We start from the raw sequence: 19635 nt of genomic DNA on the forward strand, positions 1-19635 counted from the left end.
ACAGCTCTTGGAGAGAAATGGGTTTGGAGCAAAGCTCAGCTCAGATCTCATAGAGCGCTCGAATGGATTGAGTTGGGAGTGACCTCAAATCTCACCCAGTTCTGACCTGGATTTCCTGGATCCTGAAATGGAGGGCATGGAAGAGCTGAGCTTTGCTAAAGGAAAAGCCACCCTTGTCCTTTAGGGCTTTGGGCTGTTCCTGATCTTTGCCATCCATTAAGGCCAAGATGTGCCCACACTTGAGGTCCTGGGTTGTGCTGAATGAAGCAAAAGTAATGGGATGTTCCCCATAGCAGCATCCGTCAGCAGGAGGTACTCCAGGTCACGGTGCTGGATTGGCCAAGGCCATTTCTTCACTGGACATTGGGACTGCTTGTTAAGCTTCAGGATCATTCTGAATGATGGGCACCTCAAAATGAAGCTGTCTATGTGTCTACAAGCTGTGGTGGGCTCAAGCCATTCCACCCCATGCCCAACTAGAGGTGTGGGACCAGCTCAGTGCCAGCAGCCCAGGCTGAGCCTCTTGGAGTGATGGATGCAGCTCAGTGTGCTTCATGGAGGTCCATTTGGAGGTGGGATGCCACTCTCTCTTCTGTAGGTGTTGGTGTCTTATCCGTGTTGAAGGATAGACCCAGAGCTGTCTGTGTGATCTATTCTCAGCTGAAGTTGTGATTAAAACCCTGAAGGAAGCAGATGCACCGTGGTAGGTTCAGACGAGCCAAGCATTGGAGGCACCGGATCAGATCTACAGATGTATTTTTCCCCTGGAGCCTGGTTTATCTCCAAGACTAAAACCTTGGCTGTGAGCATCACCTGCTGATGAGGACACCCTGCAGTCTCCAACCTGCTGACATGGGAGCATCCCTTCCCCATGGCTGCATGCAGGATGCCGTCCCATCCTCCTTCCTCCCTGCCCCGCAGCAAACATCACCGTGTTCTCAGGGCTGGGATTCCTGCCCCACGCTCCCTCCCCCAGTTTGGCAGGGCTTTGGCTGCAGGGTGTGGGACGTGCTGGTAAACAGAACTGTTATTCCTGGATCTTCACTCTGGAGAAGGAGCCAAACATGAGTAATGAGGAGAGTGCAAGGTCCTCAGCAGGATCCGGAAATGTCCGTCACCGAGCTCGGTTCCTGCTGGCACCCATCCCTTCCCTGGGGATCTGGGATCATCAGAATCCTGCAGTGTTGAGCTGAGGATGTGATGCTGCAGCTGATGGACTCTAACCTGACCAGGCAGTTTGGTGGCACATCCCTGTTCTATAATGGGGGGCAGCCCAGGGAAAGGTCACAGCTTTGTAGGCTCATGTTGGTGCACACCTGAGTGAGCCATCAACAGTGACATCCCCCATCCTATAGGAGCAGCCCTGGTAGCCTTATGGTGACAGCACAGAGACGGCCCCCAGCTGGTTGTGTAAGCATGCAGGGCTGGGATGTAAAATGGGATTGTGGGGGATTACAAGGAGCAGGTTGAGGCCGCTTGATTCTTGTTTCTAAAAGGAGCCCTTAAGCCGCAGTTGTTGTCCTGGTGCTTCAGATTAGGGCTGAGCCACGTGGGTAGCCCAAGGGGACCCTCCCCCTGCCCCCTTACCACCCACTTTTGGGCTCAGTGCTCCCCACTGAGCTTATGAGTGCCATGTGTAGGTGCTGGGGGTGACCCCCCCCAACCCAGACTCCAAAACACCCCCACCATGTATCCCCAGGGAATGGAGCATCTCATGGTGCTGTGGTTGGGCTCAGGGTGCTCACCACATCCCCATCTCCTCCTCTTGCAGAAATTATGCACGATGTGATCCGGAAGGTGAAGAAGAAGGGGGAATGGAAGGTGAGAGATGCTGCAGAAGGAGAAGGAGGGTGGGAAGGATGGAGCTGGGAAGGGGTTGGAGCAGGTGGGGCTGTTCCCTGCTGCTCCATCCCTACCTGATGGCTGCTGTCCCCCAGGTGCTGGTGGTGGACCAGCTCAGTATGCGTATGCTGTCATCCTGCTGCAAAATGACCGACATCATGACGGAGGGCATCACCAGTGAGTACCAGTGCCGTGCATCTCTCTCTGTGGGATACAGCCACCCCTCTCCATCCCACACAGTGTCTGTGGGTCCCCTCCTCCCACACAGACAAACCCACTGCTCCACCCAGGGCTGTTTTGTTCCTTACTTCTATGGTGCAGCATATAGTTGTAGTGGGCAGGGGGTGCATTGGACACCCAGGGGCTGCAGTGGGATGGGCTCCATGTACCCTGGCATGATCCCTGTGTTTCCCCCCCCAGTTGTGGAGGACATCAACAAGCGCCGGGAGCCACTGCCCAGCTTGGAGGCTGTCTATCTCATCACACCCTCCGAGAAGGTGAGCTGGGGTGGAGGGGTGGGTGCCCATGGGCTGTGGCACAGGGTGCAGGGCTCCCTATGGGGCTGGATGTAGGGCGGACCTGCCCAGCCCCTACACTCTCTTCTCTCTTGCAGTCTGTCCACTCCCTCATCAGTGACTTCAAGGACCCCCCCACCTCTAAGTACAGAGCAGCCCATGTCTTCTTCACTGACTGTGAGTACCTGCAGGGCACTGGAGGCATTGGCAGGTAGAAAAGGAGAAGCCTGTGGTCAGGTTTCTGCATACTGAAAGTGGGATTTGGGCTCCCTGCTCCCAAGGGCAGGGCATCACATCCCTCCATTGCAAATACATCATGCAAACCAAGAAAAGGGAATGATGCTGCCACTGTAACATGCACAAGAAGGCAGGGTGGGAAGGATGCTTGGAGCAGAGCAGGACCAAAGGAGCATGGCCACCTTGCCCTGAGTGCTGCTTCCTCCTCCTGCTCCCTGCAGCCTGCCCTGATGCCCTGTTCAATGAGCTGGTGAAGTCCCGTGCTGCCAAGGTCATCAAGACCCTGACCGAGATCAACATCGCCTTCCTGCCCTCCGAGTCCCAGGTAGGTGAGGGCTGGGGATTTCCTCTGCATGTGACCAGGAGGGGGATGCTTGGGTCCTCCCCCCCATCAGTGCTTCTGTAAGAGCTATGAAGACAACACAATCCCCATCCCAGCGCTGCTCCCTGCGCTCTGTCTCTTTTGATTATGTCTCGGGGCTGATCCGCTGTGGGGATTTAGCAACTGTGCTGCCTCCTGGCACTGCACTGCCATGGGCACCGGGTGCTGTGGGGACAAGGGGGACAGGGAGGGACAGATGGCATCAGATTCTGGGAGAGATCCTGGTGAGGGTGGGTGGGAGATGGGCTTCTTTGGCAGCCCAAGAGCAAGGGAAGGACAGGGGGGTCAGGACACCCCAAACATCACTGAATGGGGACCCCAAACATCACTGAATGTGGACCCCATATCTGTTTGTGTTGGGGTGTGTTGTCCCAGCCCATGAGGATCTCCCCACAGCCCGTCCCCTCTGACCGCCCCCTGCTGCCCTCCCCAGGTTTACTCCCTGGATTCAGCAGACTCCTTCCAAAGCTTCTACAGCCCACACAAGGCACAGATGAAGAACCCGATCCTGGAGAGGCTGGCAGAGCAGATTGCCACTCTGTGTGCCACGCTGAAGGAATACCCGGCCGTGCGGTACCGCGGGTAAGGCTGCAGGGTTGGGAAGTGGAAGGCTTAAAGCCAGATGCTCTGCAGAGCTGGGTTCAGGAGCCTGGAATCCAGGGGGTGTCTCCTGTGGGATAGACAAAGGGAAAGCAGAGCATCGTGTTCCCCAAGGAGAGGTGAAAAGGAGCAGCAAATAATGCTCAGGTTCCATTTCTCCCCCGAGCCAAGGACATCACAGCAATTCCTCCCTACCCTTTGTACAGCCGGGGGCTGACATCCCTTCCTCCTTCCCCAGGGACTACAAGGACAACGCCATGCTGGCACAGCTCATCCAAGACAAGCTGGATGCTTACAAGGCTGATGACCCCACTATGGGTGAGGTGAGTGGGGATGGGGTTGGGGTGGCATCTCACTGCTGTACATCAGCTCAGGATGGCATTGGGGACCCTGACACCTGCTGATGGTCCTGCTGGTGGCTCTGTAGGGTCCGGACAAGGCTCGCTCCCAGCTCCTCATCCTGGATCGTGGCTTCGACCCCGCTTCCCCAGTGCTGCACGAGCTGACCTTTCAGGCCATGAGCTATGACCTGCTGCCCATCGAGAATGATGTCTACAAGTGAGTGAGTGCCACTGGTGGGGAGCTGGGTGCTGGCAGCCTTCTGGCGTGGGCAGCTTTGCCCACCCTCAGCCCATTGCCCTTTTCCAACCTTTGATCTCTGTGATCCTTCCCTGTCACCCTGTCCTGTGTCACCCCATGCCTTGTATGACCCCATGTCTCTCCGTGCCTCCCTGACCCACATGTGACCACGTGTCTTGTTCCCCTTTCCAGGTATGAGACAAGTGGCATCGGGGAGGCGCGGGTGAAGGAGGTGCTTCTGGATGAGGATGATGACCTGTGGGTCTCCCTGCGCCACAAACACATTGCTGAGGTGTCCCAGTGAGTGTCCCTATGGGCTGCCCTACAGCACCCAGCCCTGTGGTTTGGCTCCCTCTGTGCTGATGGTCGTGTCCTCCTCCTGTCCCCAGGGAGGTGACCCGGTCCCTGAAGGAGTTTTCATCAAGCAAGAGGATGAACACGGGCGATAAGGTGACATCTCCCAGTGGGAGCTCATGCATGGCCAAGGCTCTTGAGGACACCGCCAAGGGCTGTGGCGAAGCCTGATGGGGCAATGGGTCCCTTTCTGGGGGGAAGGCTAAAGGGGGGCTGAGAAAATAGGGAACAGTGATCCCCCAGCATGAGAACAAGACTCCTAAAGAAGGAGATGCTTGGACAGTGCTTGGTAGGGTTGTGCCCTTCTTCTTTGTGACCACATCCCCTTCCCTTGCAGACCACCATGAGGGACCTGTCCCAGATGCTGAAGAAGATGCCACAGTACCAGAAGGAGCTCAGCAAGGTAACACCAAGGGGAAGGGTCCTGGTAGAGTCATCAGTGCTGAGCTGACATGGGCAGCACCAGAGGTGGCTTTGAGGTGGGGACTCCCCTATGAGGGTGCCCACACCACTCGTGTCTCTGCAGTATTCCACTCACCTGCACCTGGCTGAGGACTGCATGAAGCACTACCAGGGCACAGTGGACAAGCTGTGCCGAGTGGAACAGGTACTGTCCCCCTGCCATCTCCCTGCACCCCATGGGGACAGCAGCTCAGTGCTGAGCCTTGGTGACGGGCATGTGCTCTGCAGGACTTGGCCATGGGCACCGATGCTGAAGGTGAGAAGATCAAAGACCCCATGAGGGCCATTGTCCCCATCCTGCTGGATGGGAATGTCAGCACCTATGACAAGATCCGTATCATCCTGCTGTACATCTTCCTGAAGAACGGTGAGAGGGGGCCAGGAGGAGCCAAATGTGATGGCTGCCAAGGTGGGTGTCCCAAGGAGACAGTGCTCACCTATTTCTCACGCAGGTATCACCGAGGAGAACCTGAACAAGCTGATCCAACACGCCCAGATCCCGGCTGAGGACAGCGAGATCATCACCAACATGGCCCACCTTGGGGTGCCCATTATCACAGACGTGAGTGTCCAACCCCCCCCTTCCTCCTTCCCATCTGCACACATCCCTATGGAGTGGCTCCATGTCCCACTGTGTCCCCATCCTCTCTGCCCTCAGTCCACCCTGCGGCGCCGGAGCAAGCCAGAACGGAAGGAACGGATCAGTGAGCAGACTTACCAGCTGTCCCGGTGGACCCCCGTCATTAAGGACATCATGGAGGTGAGGTGGGGATGGGATGGGATGGGGTGTGCGTTGGTGACCAGCCCAGACCCCAGCACATCTCCCCAGCACATTCCCTGCAGTGTCAGTGCTGGCAGTTTTGTTGTGATTGCTGCAAGGTGGGGATGTTTTTGGTAGCATTCCTGGTCCTATATATACAGTGTGCAGCCCCAGCTGGGCTTGCACAGCATTGAGAGCACAGTGCTGGCACAGCTCCTGTGCACACCCACAGTGCAAAGCCCCAACCCACTGGGATAGCCAAAGCATGGGTTGCCTTTTCTTCATCCTTGCTGCATTCCCTTGGGTTCCTATTGGATCAGAGTATCCCCATGGGGCTCTGCAGGCACTGAGTGTGCTCCAATGATGTGAGCATCTCCACCCGCTCACACCAACAGACAGACCAACCCCAGGGCCATATTATGGTGGGATGTCACTGCAGCCCAGCCCCTGCTTGCCCCAGCTTTAATAGTTCTTAAGCTGCACAAGTGTACTCACCTCATTTTGCACCCAAAGCTCACTCCCAGATCAGAGTTGAACCCAATCCCACTGCACCTATAGACAGGGCTTTACCTGCTTAGTGTCAGTGCTGTGGGGGCCTGTGGGTAGGACCACCAAGGGCTGGGAATGGGGACACTTGGCTGAGCCCCACGGGGCTGTATCCCTGCAGGATGCCATCGAGGACAAGCTGGACACCAAGCACTACCCGTACATCTCTACCCGCTCCTCTGCCTCCTTCAGCACCACAGCTGTCAGGTGGGTCCTCCTGGTGCCATCACCCCCTACACACGGGCCTGTGAGCCTCCTTGTGCTTCCATTTCCTTTCCTAACCCCATTCCCTCTCTTTAGTGCCCGCTATGGCCACTGGCACAAGAACAAGGCCCCCGGCGAGTACCGCAGCGGCCCCCGCCTCATCATCTTCATCCTGGGGGGGGTGAGCATGAACGAGATGCGCTGCGCCTACGAGGTGACGCAAGCCAGCGGCAAGTGGGAGGTGCTAATAGGTGAGTGGGGGCCCTGCCCGACTCCCCGCTGCTCATCCCACTCTCACCCTGCAGCATTGACCTCCAGGTGACCACGTGAGCAGGGCAGGGGGGGTCCTGCTGGTGGCAGCCCCCCCCCCCCCCCCCGGGGACTCTCTTTGGGCCCCTCTCTTTGCCCCCTTTGCATCTCCTTGGTGAGTTTTGCTGCCTGAAGCACAGGCAGGGCTAGGGGAGGAAGAGGATATTTTGCAGCTTGAGTTGCTCCTGTTGCAGGAGCTGTTGTGTGTGTGTGTGTGTGTCATGGGGGTTGTTGCAAGGAGAAATCGGTGTGCAAACTGGCACGCCAACCACAGTGTGTGCTGTGTGTGCAGCACAACACAGGGAGCAGGACAGGGCCAGGCCAGGCAGGGGCAGCCCCTTGCTGCACCCCATCCATGTGCCAACCCCCTTCCACATCTCACCCATCTCATCCCTCACCGCTCCGCGACCGACCCTGTGTGCTCTGGGTGGGCAGCTCATCCCTTGTCTTCACCCCAAAAGCAGAACCCACAGCTGAGCCCCCCGGCCCCGGTGCATGCAGCTCCCCCTGGGGCACGGCCAGGCCATCAGCCTGCTCTGTTCTCCCGCAGGTTCTACTCACATTCTCACTCCCACCAAATTTCTCATGGACCTGAGGCACCCCGACTTCAGGGACTCCACTAGGGTCTCATTTGAGGATCAGGCTCCAGCAATGGAGTGAGCCCAAGCAACCAAGTAAAGGCAGCCAACTAACAAAAAAAAAAAGAAACTCTTCCTCCCTGAAGGGCTTTCTTTGATTCTTTCGTTATCATTTGGGTTGTTGATTTTTTTTTTTCCTTTTTGATGATTTTGGGTTTTTTTGGATGAGGAAAATGCTTGCAGTTCTCACCGCTGCCATGCCCGGCCCCGCAGCCCCTCCATGCCATGTGCTCCCCATAGTGCAGATGGGGTCCCCCCACTCGGGGAGGTGCGGAGCGGTGTCCTCGTGCTCAGGGAGAGATGGGTGTGAGCTCCTGGTTCTGTAGGAAATGATGGGTTTGTCGGATTCTTTGTGCCCCGTGATGGAGCCAGGACTGTGTGTTGTCCCCAATGGGGTATGCAGGGATGGTACATCTCATTGTGCATGGTGCTGCCAGCCAGGTCCTGCTCCATGACCCAGCACTGGAGCACACTGTGCAGCCCCTGGGCAAAGTGGGAACATGGGGACACCCAGGGAAGGGACTGGGGGGTGCAGCCATGAAGGAGTGGGGCTGCAGCAGGCAGGACCCCTTTACCCCTCTCCTCTCTTAACCCCTTCTACCCTGGGATGCTCATTGCACTGAGCCCCTCCTTGTAGTGCACCCCCACCCCCCCAGGTGCCCGTGGTGGTGTTCAGCAGGATCTACTGCATGCGGGCAGGGGACAGGAGGGTCCCCATCATCCCTCCCCCCATCCCGCTGCCCTCCAACTCCATCCATCCCCTCATCCCTCCCACCCCCTCCCTTTCCCCATTCCAAGCCCCCATGGGCGTCCATCTCTCTGCAAGCATTTCCAGGTAAGACCTTGCTTGTTGGGGGGTTGGACCAGGGACCCCATGGGGAGCGGGGCATGGAGCTGGGGGGAAGAAGCTCTTACAGAAACAGTGCTGACCCTATGACCCCCCTCTGCCCCATAGGGTCCACGCACATCCTCACCCCACAGAAGCTGCTGGACACGCTGAAGAAGCTCAATAAAACAGAGGAGGAGAGCAGCAGTTAAAAGAAAACGCCGCCAGACCCCCCCCCCAACCCCGATGCCGACTGTACCCCCAATGGGCACCGGCCTGGGGCACACCTCTGTCCCATCCCTGTCCCCATCCCGGCCCGGCCGAGCTTTCTCTTGTTGTGTTGAGCCCCCCCCCTCCCTTCCTGACCCTCCAAATCTCATTTAACCGCAGGGAAGAGACAACGAATGCAAAATTATTAAGGGAAAACCCGATGCATCCCATTTTAAAAAGGAAAAGATAAAAAAAAAATCATCATCATCATCATCTCTGTGCCCATCTGAGGATCTCATTTCCCAGCAGTGAAGGTGGCAAAAAGATCAGATTCCCTTCCCTTACCCCCCCCCCCTTACCCTGTGAGCTCCTTGGACAGACCCATGGCCTTACCCCCACCCCCCCCCCCCCCCCCCCCCCCCCCCCATTAGTCCCATAATGGGTTGTGGTGCCACTGTCTGTGTTCTCTCACCACTCACTCTATGGGCAGAACCCCCTCTCCCTCCCACCAGATGTGCTCCAACGTCTAGCACAGGGTATAGGGGGGGAAAGGGGCTCTCCCCATACACCCCCCTCCCCCCCCCAAGCCCTCACAAAGGGACCAGAAGGGTCAGACCCGGTGCCGGGACCCTTTCCATGCACGGCCCCCTCCCCTGCCCCCCCCCGCCAGGGTTCCCTACAACACACACACATACATCCATACCCCTGCTATGTGTGTGCCCATGCAGGAAGCTATGAGGCCCCCGCCCCGCTCGTGCCCCCAAACCCCCCCCCACCCCATAAGCAGTGCCGCCCCCCCCAGCGGACTCTGTGTAATGACTCAATGTGTCTCGTGCCGTTCTTACAGCTTGGTGTATGGTGATTGAACCAAAACTCCTCTTATTTTGTACTCCCCCCCCCTTCCCCTTTCCCTCCCCCACCCGCCAATAGACGCACTGCGATATCTTGGGGTTCTTCCTTTCGTTCTGTTCCTCTTGAAGGCTGTGTGACCCCTTGATCCCATATTCCCCCCCCAACCCTTTGCCTCGGTGGTGGTTTTCCCCCCTTCTTTTCCCCATCTGCTCCTTGCCCATAAAGTTAAAGATATATTTTTAGGGCAAAGGCTGTTATCATTGCACTGATATTCATCGGTTCCCCCCCCCTGCCCTCTTTGAGTTCCTTATGTTTAGCGATGGCTTCAAGATCCCCTTACGTTGGATGTTATTATTAATTATTATTATTATTTTTTTTTCTGTTATTTATATAAAAAAAAATAATTTATCAAAAAGGAAAACTTATAAAAAAAAAAAAAAGAGAGAAACAAAAACCAAAACTGGTCCGGTCTTGGAACTTGTTTACCTTGAAGTTACTGGAAACCTATCAATGTTTGGAAGTGGTGAAGCACAAACATGTATCATCTCTGTATATCTCTGTTCTGTACTAAAGCACTCGGTGACTCAATAAACGCGATCTCCATCTGTAGTGCACAGAGGCTCTCGCTTGGAGGAAGGAGAAAAAGCCACGAGCGGAACCACGCCGTTTATTTTATGGTTAAAAAATAGGCAGTTATCCCAATACAAAACAAGGGGGGGGGGTTATAAAAGAGGAGAGGTGAGGAAGAGCATCTTTTTTGCTCCTCCTTGTTGCTTGAATGCAGGCCCTCTTAGGCTCATTGTGAGTGCTTTATGGGGGGGTCTTAATTAGGACCCCCCCCCCCCAAAAAAGAATAAGTTATTATATGAAAAAGATAGGGTAAACAAGTTGGACATGGGCACTTTAGGTAAGACCTACAAACACCCCTGTTAATGGGTGCTAGGAGGATGCTGGGGGTAGGAAGGGGGGGTTGTTCTGGGTGACCTACAGTGGGAATAGGATCCCCCATGGGTGTGCAACAGCAGTTGTGCTACAAAAATAGGCATTCATTTATTATAAAGAAAGGGGAATAGGAGTGCTGGGTACCACCACATGGCTGGATCTGCCCATGCATGGGGCTCACAGGGCTGATTTTACTCTACCAGCCTAAAGGAAAGTCGTATTGATTTGGCATTGCAAAGGAAAAGCTCCCAATCTCTTTAGGAATCCCAAAGGGAACACTACAAGTCTGGCTCCCATGAAGCCATGTGCAGGGAGGGACCCCACATTCCCCCCTCATTGCAGCCCTTCAACCTCAGCCAGCACCACTACACACATTGCAGGGCCGTGCAGCATCAAGTAATGGGGAAAACTTCAGGTGCCCTGAGGCTTGTGCTGGCAATGTACCTATATATAGATAGACACACACATTATATGTGGTCAACCAACCCTCTGACAGCGGTACCCTGGGGAAAGATCCACATAGAAGTGCAGAGAGGAGAGTGGTCCTTGGGCACAGCAGGGTGCATGGACAGTACCTAAACCTAAATCCTAAATGGGATGGGCAGCAGGGTGGGGGGGGCTCAGAAAAGGCAGGAGCCCCTCACTGCCCGTGCCCTGCCCAGCTCAGCTGCCAGTGCCCGGCCCAACCGCCTCGAGGTGACGCGGGCACGACGTGCTGCTGCCATTGCTGCGCTCAGGGATCGATCCAGGTCCTCTTCCAGGTCTGAGAGTGGTGGGGACCGGGCACGGTGTGGGGCTGAGGTAGGTGCGGATGGGGGGCAGTACCTGAGGGAAGAGTAATGATATAAGGAAAAGAGGGGAAAGTTCATCAGTCCCTCCCCCCTTGCCCAGCTCAAGCTGACCCCATCCCATAGCACTGAGCATCCTTACAGCACTGAGGGCGCATAAGGCACCACGGGGATGGGGGTGAGGTAGGCGACAGGAGGTGCCCCCGCCAGGTACCAACACCCTGCAGGCTGCTCCGGCTGCACGGCCTGGGGACGGCTGTGGGGCTCCGGGGGGGCTGTGCCATTGGTGCTGCGCTGTGCTGTGGGGAGGAGGCAGTGGGTGAGGTGGGTGTGATGCTCCCTGCTCCCTACCACACCATCTTCCTCCCCCTCGAGCTGTCACCCACCGTTTGTGGCTCTGTTGGTGTCACCATGGGGTGCCCGGCACGTGGGGCAGCGCTCGGGGGTCCTGGGGATGCTGCTGTGCTGAGGCTGCGTGGCATCGACTGATTGGGCACCTGCGGGGATGCAAATATATATAGAAAAACAGCAAGGAGGGGATGGAGCATGCATGGGGCTCAGTGGGAAGCAGGAGGGATGCGCTGCTCACCTGCTGCTGTCCTGTTGGGGTGGCAATGGGGGCACGGCGCAGCACTCGGCTCCCCATGGGGTGGTGCCGGGTTGTGCTGTGTCCCCATAGACACAGTGTGGGCATGGCCATGTGCTGTACCCACAGGGTCGGGCTCCCGGCGCTCAGCCGCCTGCTGTGCCCGCAGTGACATTGAGCCCAAGGGGCTGCGAGGGCGTTTGTGTGCAGATGGGGCAGCTCGGGGCCGGCTGTCACCGTGTGCACGCAGCGAGTGGTCCAACTGGGGGGCTGAAGGGAACAGGACCCCTGTGCCCCACAGCTGATCCCCACCGCATCCCCTCTCCGTTTGGAGAGGTCCCCGCTGTCCCCACTCACTGAGGTCCGGTGCTGTCCCATCCCGTGGCAGCGATGCCCATCTGCCTTTAGGGCCGCCTGGGGTCACCCTGTCCCGTGCAGTGGGGCTCTGCTCCCTGCAGAGGGCATGGAGACATTAGAACAAGCAGGATGTGGGGCACAGCACCATGGCAGAGAGGCAAAGGGAGAAATGTGGGGTGTGCGACCCCTCAGCAAGATGCTGCCAAGAGACCCCGCTGTGTCCTGGGAACCCCTGTGTGTGCCCTCACTTGGGCTGGGCACATGGACCCCCTCAGAGACAGCCCCACTCAGGTCCAAGGGGAAAGGGTTAGAGATAAAAGGATGGGGGAAAAAGGGGAGTGGGGCTAGGGAAAAGGGTTAGGGTTAAAGCTAGGAAAATGAGTAAGAGTTAGGGCTAAGGGAAGAGACAGGAGCTTCTAGACCCACCAACCTAGTGTTCTTTGGGGAGATCTGGTCTCTCCTCAGCCACTTACCCCACAGGTGCTGCATCCTGGAGCAATGAAGCTCTGTTGGCCACTGGCTGCCTCCTGCCCTTGAGGATGTGGGGTGCTCTGCCCTCGGGGTAGCTGTGGGACCGGTGCAAGCTCTCCTCCAACCGCAGGCGCAGCCTCCAGACCTCGTCCTGTAGCGCACGGATGGCCCGGCTGTAGGGACAGGGCATGGTGAGGGGATGCTGAGGGACAGGGACAGCCCCTCCATCCCCTGCTGGCAGGGCTGCGCTCACTCACTCGCGCTCCATACGGAATCCCAGCAGGTCGCGGTGAGTTGGAGCTGGGGATGGCGAGGTGGGTGTCCCACCGGGGGGGTGCCCACTGGCGCAGCTCCTGTCTCCTCCTTCTGAATCAGAGTGAGCTGGGGGGCAGAGATGGGACGGTCAGTGGAACAGTGTGGGGCACGGACACAGCTGGGGGCTGAGCACTCACCACCGTCACCCTCTGGTCCCAGCTCACTGCCCTGGCTGCCAGCCCAGCGCAATGGGGAGCTGCTCGGTGAGGGGGTGCTGGGGGCCGTGCTGTGGCCTGGGGGGGGAGCGTGCCCTGGGGCTGAGTAGGGACCCTTCAGTGCCTTCCTGGGGGGCAGCAACGGAGCTTCCTTCTTCTGTGGATGGAGTGGAGCAGGGACAGGGGGTTCCAGCACACCATGCGTCCTATGGAGGGATGTGTCAGTGGGGCAGCCCCAACCTCCCACCCATACCACCCCCTGCCTCTTCCCCCCCAGTGCCCCATAGCATGGAGCAAGCCCGCAGTGCTGGTGCTGTACCCAGTGCCCCGTGGCTGATGCTCAGGGGTGTGTGCCAACAGGGACACCCGGCTGCTCTCCGAGCCCACAAAGCCACTGTCTGTCTCCGGTGACACCATGCGCTGCTCCTGTAAAGGGAGTGGGATTGGGGCCATGTGCACCCACCCCAGGCATAGGAACGGAGTCAAGGACCCCTCCAGCACTTACCTGGTGGCAGGGCTTGAGGGTACGGTGCTGAGGGGCTGTGCTCCCTGTCCCATTGCTGCTGTGGGATGGAGCTGTGCGCGATGGCAAAGGCTCAGGGAATGCCAGCGGGAGCCTGGATGTGGTTGGGGGCAGCGGGGTGGTGACAGGGGACAGGCGGCCGTGGGTCCCCTGTGGGTGTGGGAGTTCAGAGTGGGGCAGTGGCACTGCTTTCCTCTGCAGGGGGGGCCTGTGGGGAGAGGAGTGAATGTGAGCACCAGGTGTGCCAAGGGGGCTGTTCACCCCAAACCCACCCAATGGCACCCACACTTACGAGGGGGAGGTCTCCAGGTCGGTGCCCTCCTCCAGTGACTGTGCCCCACTGAGGACCCCCACGGGGCCACTGTCCCCTGCCATGGTGCCACCTGCATCCTCCAGTGCTGTGCTCCCCGTCAGGCTCAGCTGCTCCAAGCTCAGTGATGCTGGCAATGACTTGAGGCGCTGGTACCTGGGGGGCATAGGCAGATTTTAGGGTGCCCCCCACACCCTCCACCTCCCATTGAGGGACACTCACTGCTGCAGCAGATCCCCAAAATCCTCCTCTGCTTTGAGCTGCTTGTGCCGTAGAGGTCGGGGCAGCCCCACTGTGTCACTGTTCCCCTCTGCATCCCCTGTGCCAGGGGGGGTCTCTGTCACTGCAGGGCTCCCTGGTGCTGCCCGCTCCAGACGCTCCTTCAGCTCCTCCAGGCGCATCCCCAGGCAGAAGATGTCCCCTTCCACTGTGCTGCAATGCAGTGCCCATCATTAAGGACGAGGAATTGGGGCTGCTCCCATGCAGGGCTCTGAGCAGTGCTTCAACACCAGGGAATGCACAACCCATGCTCACCGCTCCGGGTCGAAGTTCCCTGTATCCCCAATGCTCTGCTCCTCCCGTGCCTCCAGGTACGCCCGCTCCAGTGCATCCTGAGTATCCTGCAGCCTCCGGAACCGCTGCGGTGCAAAGGGAACCTCAAATCCCCTGCAGTGATCCCACAGCACCGAGGTCTGCACCCTCTGGGCTTAGGGATGCAGAAAGAGATGGGAGATTGGGGGGGACAGAATGGGGCACCTGGGGATAAGATGGGAACAAGACAGGCCCTTGGGGACAGGATGGGGCATCTAGGATGGGATTGGACCACTAGGGATGGAATAGGGCACCTGGGAATGGGATGGGGCCTTTAGGGTGTACCTGGAGCTGCTCCTGTGGCACAGAACTCCCTGCCTGGATCCAGGCTTCAAAGGAATCCACCTGGGTGGGAGAGAAGGGGCAGAGAAGGGGTAGGAGCCCCACTGCTTACACCTGCTGGGGGCTGCCCCCATGATTTACCTGTGCTTGAAACTTGCGGGTCTGCTCTGCCAGTGTCTGTGTGAGCCGTGGCCCTGCACAGCAGCACGGCCCCACACATGTGGGGCAGCCCCCTGGGGGGGAGCGAGGCGAATGGGGCTGCAGTGATGCCCCCATCTCTGCTGGTTGTGGTGCTGGAGCTGGAATTGGACACAGAAGAGAAATGAAGCTGGCGACTTACAGCACTGCTTCCCCTGCTATGGGGGCACCTGTGGGATGCTTGGGTTTGGGGCAGGCTGTTTCCTGGCACTCACCTCCACCCATGGGGAGCTGTGGGTTTGGGGCTGTGCTGATGGCTGCGGCGCTGGCCCGTGGGATGCTGAAGGCCATCACTTTGCAGCCACCACTCATGGTGCCAGTGTGGGCACTGCAGCTGGCACACGGCGGGTCAGCATAAAGGTTCACCTAAGGGAAGAGACAGTGAGCACCCCAACCCCATTGCAACAGGGCCAAGGTGGCACTTGGTTTGACACCCGGAGCCACCTCAGTCTCCCCACCTGCACAATGGGGCAATGCAGGAGGACAAAGGGACACCCCGAGCCCTGCAGAGCAATGTGTCTGTTCCCATCCCTCCCACCCCTATATTTAGAGACATCCCCATAGTCCTCCTCACCTTGGCCCCCAGCCTCAGCTGGTCAATGGTGTTTTCAGCCTCAGCGTACTTGGTCAGCAGCTTGTGGTAATCTTCCTGTGGGGGGCACATGTCACCATGTCATGGGGGGGGGGGCACCCCGGGGTGCACAGAGCTGCCACACCTGCACGGGGGTGGGGGGTGATGGGAACATGCCTCTCCTCTAAGGGAACAGAAGGGCATCAGGAGGCAGGAGCATTGCATGGGGTCAGGAGCATCCCTAGGGGGACATGAGCACTCCAAGGACATGGATATGAGCATCCTAAGTCATGGAAAGGGACAGGAACACCCTTGGCAGGGGACAGGAGAAACCAAAGGTGGACATGAGCATCACAGAGGGGACATGTGCATCCCAAGGGAGACATGGGCATCCCGGGGGGGTGGGACAGGAACATCTTTACGTGTGGACATAAGCAACAAAAGGGGGGTAGACGAGCATCCCAGTCCAGCTCTGGGGTTACCTGTAGTTGCTGCACCAGTGCAGTGGCCTGCCTGGGGGAACGGAGCTCCTGCGGCACTCCAGGGGGGGCAGAGGGCCGTGGAGGGGCCCCCTCCCCACTGCTCAGCAGCACCTCCCGGACGATTTCAGCTGGGGATTTAGGGACAAGGGGACCTCCGAGGGGTCTGGTGTGGGCAGGCAGGGCCCTGCTGGGTGGTGGGCGATAGCTCTGCCCCACCTTCACCCGTGCTTCCACCTTGGAGAGGTCGGGCAGGGGGTGGTTGAGCCGCCCTCGGCCATATGGGCAAATGTCTGTGGGGTCCTTTGGCTTTTTGGTGTCGGTGCGATGCCGGGGGCTTGGGGACAGCCGGCTGGGCTTGGGCTGCTGTGGAGTTTGGGGGCTCTGGTTGGGGTCCCTGGCTCTGCCCCAACCCCAGCGCTGGCGTGGGGGGGTGTTGGGGATGGGACTGGAGTCTGAAAGCCCTGAGGTGCCACCGCCATCCGTGGTGGTACCCGGGGCTTTCAGGGGGGTTTCAGCATGGGGGTCCCCATCGCTCTCTGTTCCCCAGGGCCCCTCTGGCCTCTCGTCCTCCTCAGAGCTGCCCTGCTCTTCCTCCTCCTCCTCCTCCTCCTCCTCTGTCAGGTCCTGATGTTCATACCAGCGTGGCTCTGCTGGGGACCCCATATCCAGGTCCTCACCGTCCCCTGCAAAGCAGCACTGACACCAACATATACCACCCCTGAGACCCCCCCCAACATGGCAGTTCTTTCCCCAAAGGTTTAGGGACAGTAGAGAGCACTCACCCCATACTGGGCTCCCAGCCACCTCCTGTCCCCACTCAGAGCCTGAGTCCTGTGGGTCGCTGAGCTCCGCAGTGGCAGCCCCCAGCCCAATGACTCCATTCTCATCCATGTGCCTCTCAAAGTCTTCCTCCTCCTCCTCCTCCTCCTCCTCCTCTTCCTCCCAGCACTTGGGCTCCTGGCTGCCCAGCTCCGATTGCGTCCAACGCAGCCAAGGTGAGGAGCTGCCCATGGTGTCCCGTGCTGTCCTTGTCACTTGTGTCTCCCCATGGCACTGTGGCAGCTGGGGACCTCTTCTTCATCACCAGTGTGGCTCACAGCTCTGCTCAGCATCCTGGGGGCAGGGAAGGAAGGTGTTAAACAGGCTCTATTCAAGGGCATTAACCCAAGCTCAGAGCTGTGCCCCAATGAACCCAAGATAGCCACAAGCCCACGGCAATGAGAACCAGGGCTGGGGGACAGGACGGGTGCCCTGTGAGCAGGACCTGCCCTTTGGAGCTGTGTCCCCAGGGTTCCCATAGCAGCAGCTCCAGGGACAAAACACAGCCGTGGGGTGGAGACGCTGCGGGGTTACTGTGTTGAATGGCACCGAGCCATTGATCCTGAGGGCTCCACAGCCCCCAGCCCACCCCAACACACCCCCAGGCTGTCACCATGCGGCCACCAGCACAGCACAAAGAAAGGGTCTTTCAGTGGGACCACAGGGCACAGCAAGGACCTGGCACTGCCAATGGGCACCAGAAATTGACCCCCTTTGGAAACTGGGATACAGCTGACACAGCGAAGGCAGTGTGACAGCAGCCCTGTCCCCCCCCCTCATAAGCTGTCACTGCTGATAAACACAAGAGCAGTGATGGCACCGTGCCCCCATGCATGCAATGAGCACAGGGTTCTCAGCCCCACATCTCCATCCTGCGTGAGGGATGTGAGGCAGGAGGGGGTGGGCAGAGCTCATCCTACCCTACATCACTCCCAGCCCAGGCACAACTGGGGCAGCCCCAGTTGCACACAGAGGAAGAAGGGGGGGGGGTCAGGAGCTTGCTGTGGTTTTGCATTTCTGTTCAGCTCCTTGCCCAGCAACCCCAGTGCAAAACCCAATACACAAACATACACACACACGGGATTGTTTTCCTTTGCTTTGTGGTTTCTGAGCACACAAGCAAGGGCTGAGCCCACAAAGCAGCACACTCCCCCCCCCCCATCTCACTCTGGGGGTCCCTGCTCCCCCCTGGGGCTGATGCTGGAGCACAGCTGTAGGGCTTGGGGCCGCTTTCTCTGCTCTATGCCAGGATCTGAGGTTGGATCCATCCCAACCCGGCCAGGGAACAGAGCCAAAATTGCTCTTTAGTCGCATTGAGAAGATGCAGAGCCCAAAGCATCTCCCGAGGAGCACAGACACGGGGATAGGGCCTCGGGGTGGGGAGAGCTGTGCTGTTGGGGCAGCATATAGGGGAAAAGCCTCGTGCTGCTGGGGCCCTGCTGGAGGGTTTGGGGTCCACTCAGTGCCCACAATGCCTGTGGCAAACAGAGCAGGGCAGTGGGAGCACTATATACACCCACCCCAATAGTGGGATTTAAGTAGGGATTTGCAGCTCTGGGGCTGTGGGGTGGATTAGAGGCTTTTCCTGCAGCAGGTTTGGGGCCATCCCCAGGGCACCACTCGGGGACCCTATAGATACACCCTGGACCCAACACCCCCAACATGGGGCCATGCTGAGGTTTCAATAGCAGCCGGGAGCTGTGCGAGCTCTGCTCCTCGTGCCGCTAATTACACACTAACTACACACTAACAGGCTGGATTAATTACCCTGCTGAGAGCACGCCGGGCTGTGCCACATCTCCCACTTGGTGACAGCTATGGGGGCAAACCAGGGGGGGATGAGAGCCATCATCGGAGTGATGGGGAGCAAGCATCCCTATTAGGGGGTCGGGGGGTCTCTCAGCCCCCATAGCCCCAGCTGCAGCCGATGCCTTTCAGAGCAGGTTCAAGCGGCCATCACGCCTCGGTGCACTGTAGGAACACAGCTCAGCGCTCCGACAGCCCCGCAGGGCTCAGAGCCGGAGGGGAAGGGGGGGATTTAGCGGCTCAGTCCCGGCTGCTGCCTGCAGGGAGCGGGTTTGGGGGTAGAGGGGCTTTGTTTCTGAACGCGTTTCCACCCAAACCTCTTTTATTTTTGGAGAAGGGGGGGATCGTGGAAACCAAAAGAATATCGCTGTGTTTCACACTGTGCAGGGGACAACTGCAACTCAGCGGGGCGAGGAAAGGAGTGAGGGGTCCCGTAGCACCGACTGATGGTGCTACAATCCCCACCCAATGGGACAGCATCGCTCCCATCTTCCGACCCTTAAAGCTGAGGGTCCCTTTGGGATATTAGCACTGGGTTATAGGATCGCTGTCACTGCGACCCTCAGCCCGGGGGTGGGATGGGGTGTGTGGGGCCGGGTTCGGGGATGTCTCAGCCCCATCGTGACCGCAGCCGGGTGAGCTCAGCGCCTTCCTCCAAACCAGGAACTGAAGCTGCCGGCGGCCCCCACCACTTCCTCGCAGTTCCCCCCCCTTCGCAGCCAACCCACGGTCACACCCCGAGCCCCATCCGGACCCGCAGTGCCACCACTCGTATCTCCATCACAGCTCAGTGTCCCCGGCCGCCCCCCACCCCAAAACACCCCCACGATGGGGCCCCTGAGCCGTGCCCCCCCTTCCGTACATGGAGGAGCGGCTTTGCGCGGCGCTGGCCCCGCTCCCAGTGCCCGCCCAGCTCCGGGCTGTGCTCCATCACCCCGTACCCCCCCTCCCTTCCCATCTCAGCCCGGTTCCGCTCACCTATAAGGCACGACCCGCCCCGACCCGGTTCCGATCCACTCCCGGTCCGGTCGGACAATAGCGTGGCGCGCCGTGGGGTGGGCGTGGCCGCGCCATCATCCCCGGCCCCGCCTCTTTCCACCAATCACAGCGCTCCGCCTGAGCT

General features: G+C 58.8%; 2 protein-coding genes across 7 annotated transcripts; one reads left to right on the forward strand and one right to left on the reverse strand.

The window, feature by feature from the left end:
* The first annotated feature begins 1390 nt into the window (after window positions 1-1390).
* On the forward strand, window positions 1391-8808 carry STXBP1 (syntaxin binding protein 1). Of its 3 annotated transcripts, none has more exons than XM_015878741.2 (19): window positions 1391-1410; window positions 1772-1821; window positions 1938-2019; window positions 2263-2339; window positions 2456-2534; window positions 2816-2919; window positions 3410-3558; window positions 3815-3899; window positions 4004-4134; window positions 4348-4455; window positions 4545-4605; window positions 4847-4912; window positions 5036-5116; window positions 5200-5338; window positions 5424-5533; window positions 5630-5731; window positions 6399-6484; window positions 6578-6732; window positions 7341-7468. In XM_015878741.2, exons 2-19 carry the CDS (start codon window positions 1777-1779, stop codon window positions 7448-7450), a joined length of 1770 nt encoding a protein of 589 aa, XP_015734227.1. In that variant the 5' UTR covers window positions 1391-1410; window positions 1772-1776; the 3' UTR covers window positions 7451-7468. The 3 variants fall into 3 exon arrangements, with proteins under 3 accessions (XP_015734227.1, XP_015734226.1, XP_015734229.1); XM_015878740.1 differs by lacking the exon at window positions 1391-1410 and adding an exon at window positions 8384-8808 and having other exon boundaries at window positions 7341-7464; XM_015878743.1 differs by lacking the exons at window positions 1391-1410; window positions 7341-7468 and adding an exon at window positions 8384-8808 and having other exon boundaries at window positions 1777-1821.
* Window positions 8809-9567: 759 nt separating this feature from the next.
* On the reverse strand, window positions 9568-19621 carry AKNA (AT-hook transcription factor). Of its 4 annotated transcripts, XM_015878732.2 has the most exons (20): window positions 19491-19620; window positions 16670-17000; window positions 15888-16570; window positions 15409-15483; window positions 15050-15200; window positions 14778-14935; window positions 14640-14699; window positions 14298-14401; window positions 13986-14195; window positions 13746-13919; window positions 13436-13661; window positions 13250-13356; window positions 12913-13136; window positions 12718-12841; window positions 12463-12633; window positions 11990-12084; window positions 11636-11902; window positions 11433-11543; window positions 11189-11345; window positions 9568-11083 (listed from the first exon to the last, which is right to left on the reverse strand). In XM_015878732.2, the coding sequence occupies exons 2-20, from the start codon at window positions 16896-16898 to the stop codon at window positions 10879-10881; spliced, it is 3531 nt and encodes a 1176-aa protein (XP_015734218.1). In that variant the 5' UTR covers window positions 16899-17000; window positions 19491-19620; the 3' UTR covers window positions 9568-10878. The 4 variants fall into 4 exon arrangements, with proteins under 4 accessions (XP_015734218.1, XP_015734220.1, XP_015734217.1 ...); XM_015878734.2 differs by lacking the exon at window positions 11636-11902; XM_015878731.2 differs by having other exon boundaries at window positions 11636-12084.
* Window positions 19622-19635: the final 14 nt, after the last annotated feature.

Source organism: Coturnix japonica, chromosome 17 (assembly GCF_001577835.2).
Source record: "Coturnix japonica isolate 7356 chromosome 17, Coturnix japonica 2.1, whole genome shotgun sequence".
Taxonomy (NCBI): Eukaryota; Metazoa; Chordata; class Aves; order Galliformes; family Phasianidae; genus Coturnix; species Coturnix japonica.

What these genes read in the sequence shown, in the direction of transcription:
- STXBP1 (XM_015878741.2), top strand. Translation starts at nt 1,777, where the DNA reads ATGCACGATGTGATCCGGAAGGTGAAGAAGAAGGGGGAATGGAAG. An exon ending in ACCAGAAGGAGCTCAGCAAG is followed by an intron (nt 4,913 to 5,035) that starts GTAACACCAAGG and finishes GTGTCTCTGCAG; the next exon opens with TATTCCACTCACCTGCACCT. An exon ending in TCATTAAGGACATCATGGAG is followed by an intron (nt 5,732 to 6,398) that starts GTGAGGTGGGGA and finishes GTATCCCTGCAG; the next exon opens with GATGCCATCGAGGACAAGCT.
- AKNA (XM_015878731.2), bottom strand. Translation starts at nt 16,898, where the DNA reads ATGGGCAGCTCCTCACCTTGGCTGCGTTGGACGCAATCGGAGCTGGGC. An exon ending in CATCAGCCACGGGGCACTGG is followed by an intron (nt 13,137 to 13,249) that starts GTACAGCACCAG and finishes ATCCCTCCATAG; the next exon opens with GACGCATGGTGTGCTGGAAC. An exon ending in CCCCAACAGGACAGCAGCAG is followed by an intron (nt 11,544 to 11,635) that starts GTGAGCAGCGCA and finishes GCATCCCCGCAG; the next exon opens with GTGCCCAATCAGTCGATGCC.